The sequence below is a fragment of the Aphis gossypii genome, chromosome 1 (genome assembly GCF_020184175.1).
Source record: "Aphis gossypii isolate Hap1 chromosome 1, ASM2018417v2, whole genome shotgun sequence".
NCBI classification, from domain to species: Eukaryota; Metazoa; Arthropoda; class Insecta; order Hemiptera; family Aphididae; genus Aphis; species Aphis gossypii.
The window spans coordinates 78,514,872-78,527,930 of NC_065530.1; the positions used below are offsets into that span (position 1 = coordinate 78,514,872).

The 13,059-nt window shown below is 34.8% G+C and overlaps 2 protein-coding genes across 2 annotated transcripts; both read right to left on the reverse strand.

Annotated features, from left to right (window-relative positions):
• Positions 1-2,108: 2,108 nt before the first annotated feature.
• LOC114118980 (uncharacterized) lies at positions 2,109-3,931 on the reverse strand. The gene is made up of 2 exons (XM_027980430.2): positions 3,680-3,931; positions 2,109-2,418 (listed from the first exon to the last, which is right to left on the reverse strand). The coding sequence occupies exons 1-2, from the start codon at positions 3,804-3,806 to the stop codon at positions 2,195-2,197; spliced, it is 351 nt and encodes a 116-aa protein (XP_027836231.2). The 5' UTR covers positions 3,807-3,931; the 3' UTR covers positions 2,109-2,194.
• A 6,263-nt stretch (positions 3,932-10,194) lies between these two features.
• On the reverse strand, positions 10,195-12,115 carry LOC114118979 (sarcoplasmic reticulum histidine-rich calcium-binding protein-like). Its single transcript, XM_027980429.2, has one exon. It carries the CDS (start codon positions 11,916-11,918, stop codon positions 10,584-10,586), a length of 1,335 nt encoding a protein of 444 aa, XP_027836230.2. The 5' UTR covers positions 11,919-12,115; the 3' UTR covers positions 10,195-10,583.
• Positions 12,116-13,059: the final 944 nt, after the last annotated feature.

A 13,059-nucleotide genomic window follows, 5' to 3' on the forward strand; every position in this document is an offset into this window, starting at 1 on the left:
GTATAGAAATCTTGATAGGTTCGTGTTCTACGCTTCGACTAATATATATAGATGGCCAATCATCGTTATAATACACTGGTCACAGATTTTGTGACGAGTTTTGTCTGTCGTCGGTTCTTCAAATTTCAGGAAGTACCTCCTTGTTTATACTCATAAACAGGATATGTGTCGTTTCCGGACGACAACGATGATGATTTTACAAAAATGAAAAAAACAAAAATTAAAACATCGCGTGTTTCGTTTGCGATATATTTATCATAATAATATAATACTAGTTTTATATCCCTTTTCGGGGTCGGGCAATCCATAAAAGTATGCGATAGGTAATATATTCTACGGTATAAGTGTATAACGATACGTGCCCATAAATCTTATCTCTACACGTGATATCGTCATCGTCATCGGATATATACGAGTGCGGGTCGTCGCGGACGGTGGCACAACCTTACAATACGACAAAATTATTATTATTATTGTTATGTAAATCGACATTTCGAATAAAACGTTTGGAAAAGCAATGACGTGACGTGGCGGAGTCGCCGTTGCAGGTGCCCCATTAAAAATAACGCACATATAACCTATATATATCTACCGCGACCGCATGCACCTGCCGTTTGGCACGATACGTTGCGGTTTTCGAACGTAAAAAAAAAATATACATATATTATACCTTATTTTTAAGTATCGCGCTGCACATTATACCGTATCGTATGCTGTATATAGGTATATGGTCCGACGCCATATACTACATCGGTGCAGGGGCGAGTGGTGAAGGGGTGTGGGAGATGTGTGCAATGAGATACAAACGCGTCGTAACCATCAAAGCGAATTATATATACCCATTATGATATGTGTATACATCGAAATATAAACTCGAAAAAAAATAAATAAATAAAAATTGAAAATATTAGAAAGGATGTTTAAGTATTGTAACCGATCGCGTGGAGTACGTATACACGAAAACCGTACACGCGTAATCGATTACGCCCCCGCGCCGATCTGGTATATACCATCACTGACCAAGTATAATACCTACATATACCTACGCATATATTATAATATGCACCTACATGCACCGCGGCAATAATAATACAATTATTAGCAGTTACCGAGCTGTTCGTTCCCATACACACACACCGAATGTGCTCAATACCCATGTACGGAATAATATATACATAAACTATATTGTAATAACAATAATAATATTACACGCGCGTAGTACGGTATAGCAGTAATGTTTTCGTGTGTATATATACGTATTATAATATAGTACACCGTTCGATGTCGGTTTTAACGACGAACCCTTCAATTACCTAACCGTATATGACGGTGGTAATCGGTATACGGTTAAAGCTCGCGATCATCGTCTCCTCGTCGCGGCGGTCGTCGTCGTCGTGTAATATCGTGCACGGCAACAATAATAATATTGTAATTATCGTTGTTTGGGTAGATCCGTTCTTGCGGTCGTCGAGCTTCCCGATTACACGCGCCCGGGCGCGCGACACCGGCTATATGCACGCGCGTATGTAATAACGTTATTCCATATAGTATATCGTCTAATAATACGCCGTATTACAGACCGATTATTGTTTGTTTTCAGACTCGGTTAATATAATAATACCTGGGTATATAGGTAATAATATCATGATATCGACGATCACTATCTCGGCCGATCGGTATGCAGACGACTGCAGTGTTTATAGTACATGTAATATATTATAAGTATCCCGCGTTACGCGTATTTACGTTATTATTATTGTTATTACACGAGATTACAATACGTATTGTATCACGACTGCACCCGATTTTCGACCGTTCGATATTGTAAATAATAATGACAGTAATAATTATAGTATCTTATATTTTATGGACGATTTCTCTGCGACCGGTTTTCAGTTTTTCAATTTATTTACGACATAAATACGATTTTTTCGATTCCAAAACTATTTACACATGAGGTACTACATAATATTATAATATAACGAGCGATTATGTCACAAACTCGTAAATTACTAGTTATACTTTCGTCTTTTTTCCGAATGAAAAATTTACGAAAACAAAGTTTAATCTAAAGGTTAATTAGTATTTCCAATATTCGATAACACGTGTGTAATATCGTTGATTTCGTTTTAATAAGATATGTTTTATAAATTATACAAAGTTTGTTTTTCGGTTATTGTACTGTAATATTTTTTTAGCGATTTAATATTCCACAATCCTTTCCTAGGGCGTGATTGCGTTCGGCCAACATCAAGCTGATCAGCTTGTACGCCGTGGAGTCGTCGCTGGAACAGCCTAAAACTGATAGGTTGGTTGCCCGGCACGTGAAAACTACATGGCCTTCGAATGCGAATATCACCATCTCGTAGTCCAGAGTTCGCCTAAGGTTAACGATGAACCCAAGTTTCTCCAGTTTTTCTGCGTAATTGACAAAGTCAAAATTAATGAAAAATTTTTTTTTTTACTGTATATTTTTAAGGTTAATAAATAAAATCATTAAAAACAACTGTCTTTGATGCAGCAAAACTATTTTATTTTAATGACAACAAAATATTATATACAACATAATTTGTTTAACATTTAATACCAGTAGGTACCAGCAGTAATAATTTTAAAAAAAATTAGGCTACTAAATAATTTAGTAATACGAGATCTATTTACTTGATTCTAATACGAACATTAAATTCATTTTTCTTATCTAAAAAATATTTATATTCGTGAATTTCAATAATCTAAATAATATGGTTACCCGGCGTTAGAAATAGGCAATATGGCTACATTTTGTTCGAGAATAGGTATCTCTTATAATATTTATGATCTAAGTATAGTGTGCGGGTGGCTTAATAAATAATTTGGATTACCACAAAATAAAATGTACTCGGACCGCGTCCAAAATCGGTAATTTATTATATTTTATTAATAATTATAAAATATATATTTATGTCTACTTTTCCATACAATAATAGAGTATTTTAAACTATTATAATAGTATTATACATTATAGAAACGTAAAAAGTAAAGTAAATCTCTAAAAACAGTTCTTATAGATCCAATTTATTAAATGAACAACAAATCGCAAAATTTTAACGAAGAATTCATAAAAATATGTGCCAATCTATGAAGTATAGATAAATATTTTTAATATATTATACGGGTAACTGAAAAAACTGTTGTTTCTTATTTTTAAAAATACATAAAATAATACGATGAGAGTAAATGTTAATAAGGTGAAATTAATTCAACATAATATTGTTGTAAATCTGATATAGATTATAACAATATTAAATCTATAAAAATTGAACTACATTTCATATAACTGATCAATTATAATTTTAGTTTTTTTTTTATTGTGAAATAGAAATGCAATAAAAAATATCTAGTAAGGATAAAAAAATCATTATTTATATAGTTATTGGTTAACTATTACTTATTTAACTAAATTAAAATCAGAATAAATTTATGAAAAAAGAGAGACGTTTTCAACAGAAAAATTTAGTTTTTAACTATTGTATAAGTAGGTAATCAGATTCTAAAAGATAATATACATGAATATTTATTTTAATGACTAAAATTAAAAACATAAGAGAAGACGTTTGAAACTCAAAGATTTCCATTACTATTTTTCTTAACATAAGTTCCTTTAGTTATTTTACGTCAAATAAAAGTACCTATCACCTACCTTTGATATGTTCGACTCTTGTCGTCCGATGTTTCAGGACCTCGCAAACTTTGGTCGGCCCATACAGAATATCAACTGTATACGAGTGACACTCGCCATTTTTTAATACGGTGTCATTGTTTTCCATTTCTGGTCGTTAAACTCATAACTTTATAGTTCAGCTTTAGGCGAAACTTATTCAAATGACATAAATAATTCTATAAAACTGTAAAGTATTGTAATGAATTAATTAAACCATCTGCAAATACATAGATACACGAATGTATAAACACTCTAGTACCAAAAATATAAAATATTAAATAAATATAACATATGTCGTTAATTGTTAATTTCCGATCTAAAAATAAATTTTTTAATTTGTCAGTTATGTTGTTATTTACCTAACAGTTTAAAATGTTGTTTCAACAACTTTTGCCAACCGTTTATTATTGATGTAACGAATACAACTTTTCTCTCGCAAAACTCAATGTAGGTATAAGCATATGTTGTCTGAAAAAAACTATTATTATTGAACGGAATAAAAAAAATTCAAGTGGGTAACGCTCTACTTTTTAGTAAGTATCAAGGGGACCTCAAACATAGAGTATTTACTATAATGGATTTGTTAAAATTTGAATTCAATGATATGTATCATTGTATACGAACAACGATTCTGAAAAGAGATGATTTTTTAGCAGAGAATATAGAGGATTTTTTATCAACATCTCAAAAAAAATACTTATATACAATTAAAAATTTCAGTTGTCTAAGAATAGTTTGAAAAATCTATAATATTTTGAAAATTTAACAGTGCAAAAAATGTAAAAACTTTTACGTATTCACCGAGAATCGAACCACGGCACATAATTACATAAATTATGCGTTTAACGTGTACATCCTACGAAACATATTATGATTGCGGATAACATTTGCTTTACACACCACCAAAGATAATATTATACTTCCGATTTCGCAGTAGAAATGGATAATACAAATTTTCACACTAAACTATACGCTCCCGCCAGTCAAATCGTGCACTCAACCAAGCTGCAACAATGCATTGCGAAGGTTTTCATGCACTTTTCACACGCTTCCTGTGTTTTGTAACACTGCGTATAATATAATTCTAGAACAAAATTCGATTTTACAATTACTTAAATAGTATATTTTATCACGTGTACATAATATTTTATTATCATGATGATAGTAACACATGAAGTTTTAATGTACCTACTAACGTGAATTTTATCCTATAACGTTTTATTATTTTTTATTCTTTAACGAAATCACGAACTCATCAACGATAATATTTATTGGAAAATAATAATAACTAATATAATTTAACAGTTATAGTTGAATTTACAAGGTTCAAAATCAGCGATTTTTGAGTTTGTATGCAATCGCAATTAAATGGTTGTGAAACAACACTCAATATAATATATTTTCAATTTACGAAGTCACACAGTAATCTTTGTTGTAAATTCAAACAATAAATAACCGGTTATTACACGAATGGAGTAACAATATCTCCTAAATGTGATGTCACACATTCATTTGATACGTTTTCAATAAGTTCGTATCCTGGTACCATACACTTCAAATATATTCTTACTACTAGTCGTAGTTTAATTTATACGTGCTACATGTAATTTTATTTATAATAGTTGTACCAGAAAAACATTTTCCAAGCACACGGATTTACACTGATATGAGAGTTTTACATAAAATACAAAATTAATAAAATTACATTCAATTCATGCAGTTATCCGAATAGTACGTATAATATTATTGAGTAAATGTTCCGTTATCATCAAACGTCAGATAAGCTTCCAATATAATTGTCAACGATCACTTGTCGTTTATTTTCTATCGATATTTTCATTTTAAATATTAATTATGTACAAATATTTTGTCCATTAGCATCCATTCTACGTCAAAATTCCGGTCAAACCACTATAACAGACCTCAATAGTGTGAACAACTAGTGATGGGTTTAGGGGAAAAGGCAATCATAGTGTAAAAGGGTGTTTGATAAAAAAGCGAACAGTGAATCTCTTCGACGGGGTTTATACCGATAAATGAACAACCGATTATCATTTAGTAGAACCGGTAAATCTTTCTCCGACGTCATACAAATTGAAATTTTCCAATTTTTTTTCTGAAATTAACTGTACCACAATATTATGTTCTTTTTGTGCTTCTAATTTTATACGTAGTAGTAATAAAGATTCATTTCAGAAAAACGTGATTTTAAATCATGTGTACCGGGGAAAACGATACCCAGTCAAAAGGGCTCAAATCAACACGCGTGACATAATAGAAAAGTATATTTTAGCTAAACTATTAATGCAGTCTAATCTTTTTTAATTATTATCCTTAATATCAATATGGTACGTATTGACATCGTTTGCCATCTCTCTTCGTTCTTTTTCGTCTTCTCAACGGTTATTTAATTTAAAATCGACAGATACGTAAAAATATTTTTCAATCGCTCCGTCCATCCATATCCGTTCCGCCGTCAGAATATCGGTCGGACAGCCACAGACGGACGTGGAGGGTGCGGATAATGATTATTAGCGACGGAGCAGTAGGGGTGAACGTGTGGTGTAGAAGGGTGGATGATAAAAACGCCGACCGCGACGGCTCTCTTCTCCGACAGATCCGGGAGGTCGTCTCCGTGTGAATTTATCCTCTCGGGCCGCGGACTCTGACGTTTACGACTCGAGCACGTGTAATTTATATTTTATTTCATACGCGCGCGCGCGCGTACTCTGAGAAGTCGCTTCGTACACGCGGCGTATCACGTACAATATAATATTGTTATGATTGTCGGGCACGTTGTGTTTTTCGATTAGGTTTCGAAAACGGTTTGAAAACGGGGAAAAAAAAAGAGGAAAAAAACAAATAAATAAACGGGAACCTCTATTGTCGGGCGGCGCGCGCGTACGTATTATATTATTACGTCTAGTGTGCGCGTCGGCCCCGGCGGTCTTTGTGCGCGTCCGATTTATTGGATCGCAGTCCGATTGTCGTTTCGCGGTCGCACAATGCGGTGACGATGACGGTGCAATACAGCGGAGGTCCAAATCGTATCGGAATCGCGTTTAGAAAATACACAATATAATAACTAGCTCGCACTGCTATAATATAATAATACACCGCACGACAATAATAAGTGAAACCGCGAGCAAATAGAAAATATAATATCATATATTATATAGTCATCGCTCGAATCCCATGGAAACGCCTCTTTAGTTTATTTATTTGTTTTTTTTGTGTCTCCATCGGACCCGAAATATATATACTGGCATTTTCGTTCGAGTCAAGTAACAGACCGTTCATCACAGCTCCGTAAACTACCATATAGAACTAAAATAATATTATATGGTCGAATTTTGAAAATCGTCCAGTCGTATAAAACTGTGATCATTTTACGTGACTACGGCGGGTCAAAGTAATGTCGACGAGTTGCCGCTAAGAACGTCGACTATGTAAAAATTCGATATCGTGTATACTTCAAATCGACGAGATTCGAGTCATAATATATACTGGCATTTTAGTTCGTGTCTATATTCGTCGAAACAGACCGACCGTTACCACAGCTCTGGTAAACCAGCATATAGAACTAAAATATTATAATATGGTCGAATTTTGAAATTCGAAAAGTGGTGAAAGTCATACAGTCGTATAAAATTATATGATTATTTTACGTGACTTCGATCTAATGTCGACACTGTAAAAATTCGATGTCGCTTAAACTCCGAATCGCGTTGTCGGCGGCAGACGAATGGACGACAATGACGTGCTGCAGACAGACGCGTCTCGTCGGAAAACTAGCTATATGTATATAACGATATCATACCTATGCCATTATCGTGTGTTCTTATACGTAAGCGTGTTATACGTGTACGCATTATACCCTACACACATAATATTATATTATAGCATAATATACTCGAACGGCTATAGAACCGACGTCGAGACACGTTTTTTGATTACGATAACACCGCGCGGCCCGATGACGGAGCCGATAACGTGCCTGTGTCTCCTTTGTGTCTGCCACGAAACGATTTTTTTACAGGTCACGTCTACCATGCTACACGCACACACACACCAACACAGACACACACATGCGATCTCTCAAGAACCCACGTGGGCGCTCGTCGTGAGACGACCTGGTACACAACAGTGCACGTGCAACCAGTGGATATAATATGGTTAGCCGGCCACGTACCACTTACCACTCGTATGAGTGTATGGAAAACAATAATAATGACGACGACGACGACGATAATACCCTCGGGGAGTATCGAAAAGATGGGATGAACTGCAGTGTACTTATAGTAATTTGATATTCCGATTTTTGTATACACATAATAATAATATATATATTATATGTGTGTGTGTGTGTGTTATTATTATTATTAATATATTGGCATATTGCACAAAACGAGCACTCGAGATCGAGCCGGTGCCGAGACGAATATCGATCGGGCTATCTAACTATACTTGGCTTCTGTGAGTGAAAATATGATATCTCGGCATCTAAGACACTTATCATTATTAAATTTAGGGAGTTTTTAGTTTATGGAACAATTCTGTCTCAAATAAAACCGTTATCACTATAAGTATGAAGTTTGTATATCGTTTATATATTTCAGTTGTTTCTTGACATTTTTAACTGATTTTCATGACAGTCGATTGGAGTTCATTGAAATTTGATATACGTTATATCTAATAACAAACTAAAAAATACGAAACGAGAACTATTGTATGACTTAATACCTGTAATACATACCTATAATACATTAATCATAATAATATTTAGTTGTTGGCACTACCGTAAGGGGACTTAAACCAAACATATTTTTTTTAGAATTTTTGAACATAATAAAATAATAAAATTGAAAAAAAAAATAATTACTTAAAATTTTGTTTTTATGATGTTTTATTTCTGATATAGTTGATTTCACAACGTAAGTACCTATTAAATAGGTATTAAATAGGTACGTACAATAATAATTCTTATATTTTCTGCAGAAAGTATTTTAAGATATTAATATTAATATATTACGACCAGGCAGTATAATTTTTACCACATTATGTGTGTTTGACACACTGTTTACTTAATAAATAAGGGTATAAAATAGGTACCTATTGAATTTAAATATTAACTTGTATTTTTATGGGTATTATACTTTAGAAAATTGAAGGATGTGAGAGACACACTCTGTGTTTTATTTAATCAATATTATTGGAGATTGTAACTTGAAAAGTTTGTCCTTTTGAGCATTAGTAATATGTATTATATTTTTAAAATGTATCATAAAATCAATAACATAGGTACAATTATATTATGAAATTCGGTAAAGAAAGTTTGTTGCTATATATTATCATCTAGAAACTAAAAAAAAAAAATAATACTTTTAAATCAATAAATTGATCTTGCATATTCACGCTCCACTGCTCCCTCGAAAACGTGTATCGTCTAATTGCGAGTCGTCGGATTATAGATTTCATAACACTAATAATATCGATCACCATGTTGTATTATAGTTTTATCGATTTTCAATTCGATTGTAACGCGTATTATTATTGTTGTTATTATTAATATTACAGACGAATTTTATTTTCTGTTTTAAATATATATACTTCACACCTCACATCGGATCGTACGGTTCACAGCACATGGACATTATTATATACGTGATTTCGAGTGATACGATTATTGCGGCGAAGAAGTGGCCAACGAGGTGTGATCGTTTTACGATAAGGTGTACCTCCTGAGCAGCGGCTTAATGATGGGATTTGGTATCTTATCCCCTTCTCACAATGCCTTTCTTTTATAAAAACTGACACACCACATTTGTGTAATTTTATTTTTTAACTCTATTCTATATTGCTTAGAAGCAATACATATAAACTAGAAAATCTTACGCTAGCTGAATAGAACTAAGACAATTTTATTTAGTAATAAACGCTATTTTACTATTTGGTTTGGATAAATTATTGTATTATTTTTGTGTTGTATTGTGGTAGAAAAATAAACAATTTAGTAGATAATATTATAACTAATAATTATAATCAGTTAATTAATGCTGCAAATATTTTATGTTTGGAGGAAAATAGGTAAAATGTACAACAATTTCGTCTCTACTCACAAACACTACCAAATTACGCTAGTATTTTACCGAGTTGTATGGCTTGTAAATATTTTTAAACTACGCGTACTTAGCCATCCGGTACGACGTTTATTGTGTTAGACGACAGTTATATATTAATATAGTATTACGTTATTAAGATAATATAATATATTATGACCGTAACTGCAGAAACAAATTACTATCCCGTAGGTTTTCATAATTATAATCATTAATATTTTGAACAATTTATTATTAATACTTTACCTTTTACGGCAAACCTATTATTATAGGTAAAGAGCAACTAACTTTAGAGTTTTTACAGACTATAGGTAAAAACGAAGAGTTCATATTTCACGGTACTTAGTGTATGCTGAAAATATAATAAAAACAATATTATATTCAATTATAACCAAGTATTTTTTTTTTTTTATTATTATTCAAACTCAATAAAAATAAACAATATATTTTTATTATGACACAAGTCATAACTCATAACACTTATGAAATAAAAATATAATGAAAAACCTTAAAAATTATAGTAAACACAACAATTGCGGCTAAAAACAAGTAAATAATAATTATAAAAAAAAAAAAATATTAAATTAATACACATTTTAACGAGAAATACTTTGTATATGTAAACTTGCAATGGACACGATAACATATAACACCTATAATTGTCCATGCATCACACCATAGTACATCGTTGAACTAGTTAAAAGAAGTCTTCGCGGTATTTACACACCGCTGCTACCGCCGCCATTGGAATCAAATTAGATCGCTCAGAAGTATCCACCTTTTTCGAAGTAACCACCACCGCCCGCGTCAGCGTGACCGTACTTCTCACCCTCCTTGACACCTCCTTTCTTGGAGAATTCGGACTGTTGGCCGTGGTGCGCATGCTCGCCAGCCTCGGACTTGTGGCCCTTAGCTTGTTCGTATTTCTTGCCATGATCGCTCTCCGCCTTCTTTGAACCGTGACTCTCATGGTAGCCTGTGTCAGAGTGACCCTTTTTCTCGCTTCCACCTTTCTCCTTGGCATGTTTCTCCTGTTCATGTTTGTGCTCCTCGTGCTCGCCACCATCGTGCGACTCATCGTAGAACACTTCGTCCTTCTTGTACTCGTCCTTATGGTGCACCTTGTGGAATCCAGACGTCTTCTTGCCCTTCTTGTGTCCTCCCTTTTTCACCACTGTGATTCCCTTCTCGCCGTGGTTGCCATGATATGCCTCACCGAAATGCTGTGCCTCGTCCACGTGGCCCTTCTTTTCACCCGCCTTCTCGGCCACCTGTGAGTGCTTTTCGTCGCTTCCGTAGTCTTCTTTTTCACCTTTGTCGTAAGCTTCCTCCTTCTTGAATGCTTTTTCCGCCTTCTCACCTTCCTCCGACTTGTGGCCTTCCAAGAACTTCTGGCCCTGTTCTTTGTCGTAGTGCTTCTCCTTGTCGTACTCGCTACCACCACCATAACCACCAGCTCCATGGCCTATGTACCTGCTGCCTTCATCTTTCAAATCACTGGAAATCTTGCTCTCGGCAGGTCGTTCTTCAACAATATCTTTAATGTTCTTGGGCACTGGCTTTGGTTCCTTGACGTTTCGGGATTTTGACTCTTCTAGTGACTCTTCATCCGTGTCATCGCTTTGCGGCTTTTTGGGCTTATACTTCTTTCGGTTACCCGGTGCCAAGTCCCCTCGTCTATGGTCAGGCACTAATATTGAATCTAAGTCTTCATCAGCATCAGCTGCAGGAGGTTTCGTTTGACGACGTTCTTCAGGGAACCTGAATGGTTTAGGTTCGTCTCCAGCACGGACTCCACCTCGTGTTGACGGATGTTTGTTGTACGCTCGGTACTCGGAATGTTCCGGTTCCGAGTCCCGGTTCGTGTTTCTCGCCCTGTATGAGTTGTGCTCTCTGCGGGGTACCTTAGATGTTTCGACTACACTGTACGAGCTGCTCACCCCCGACGTATCACCAACCGGAAGTATTTCCACATTGGAACCCAAGCCGAGGTATGAGTTTTGTAGCTGTCGTTTATGTCGGGCCACTACTGATATGGAAGTAATGGCGAGGAGTGGCCACACGGCGACGATCATAGCGACACACCTTAAAGTCAACATCGCAATGGTCGTTAAACGTGCCGACCAAAGTACCTTTAGTCAAACTATGCGCGGAACGAGTAAGTTACGTTAATACAACTGATCACAACGATAGTTAAAACGGCAATTACAATGATTAATAGCGGCCGATAAAGTTTTCGAACGATTATTTCAATATTAACTGTCCCGAACGGTGTTGAACGTGTACTGACGATGCGTGTCAGATTTTCTTCTTATAAGTATTCCGGACGTCCCCCGTCAGACAGCGACGCTGGTCGTTGATTCGAAACGAATCGGTTGCGAAATCCGTCGTGAAAATTCTCGACGAGAAATCATCCATAAGTTGTGACAAGGACGAACGTTTAGGTTTTTCTCCGTACCAACCGTCACCAACACCGCCACCGACTACACCGCGTTTTCCAGGGTCGCGCGTGTGAGGTTACGCGTGTAATATATTTGCAGTAGTGCACACACACACACATATTAAGAATTGTTATAATAATGTATCGTTTATACACCCGTTTTCCTTTTCGGGGGAAAGCGAATAGTAACTATATTGGTATCTTCAAGGGTACGTTCATGTCTGACGATGCATTGCACGAGCCTTGGACCATCCGATGGACCGTATAATAGACAATATCATTCTAAACCAGCTCGTTTGATCGGCCATCGTAGCATATTACCATTATTTTTAGTATGACACACGGTCTGCTAAATTCAAACGTTAAACAAAATGAAAGTCATAATTTTTATCGGTATTCGTATGACTGAATACTATATCATACCTTTTGGGCAATTAAGAAACATTTATCACTTATGCGTATATAATAAAAAAATTGTACGATCAGATCTAAACAGTTTTAAATTATAGTACTTGGTTTAACTGTTTGTTAAATTGTTATCTTTATCAGGATATGGTGTGTTGACTCGGACGACACACCTAACGAGTTTATGTTTATAAATTAATATTTTTCGGTCGACGGCACTTTTTAACCAATTGCAACAAAACTGATTGTACGATATCGCGTCCGGTTGTTTGCACGTGTAGTTTACACCACCGCGCACTACTGCTCTATGAAAACATATTTTTTTTTATTATTATTATTAAACTTCCCATATGGTCTTAAATTTAATCGAGAATTATTTGCATAATGATAGTCCC

Excerpts from the sequence above, each read along its gene's own strand:
- LOC114118980 (XM_027980430.2), bottom strand. The coding sequence starts at position 3,806 with ATGGAAAACAATGACACCGTATTAAAAAATGGCGAGTGTCACTCGTAT. Across the intron at positions 2,419-3,679 it reads AAGAGTCGAACATATCAAAG|AAAAACTGGAGAAACTTGGG; the intron begins GTAGGTGATAGG and ends TCAATTACGCAG.
- LOC114118979 (XM_027980429.2), bottom strand. The coding sequence starts at position 11,918 with ATGTTGACTTTAAGGTGTGTCGCTATGATCGTCGCCGTGTGGCCACTC.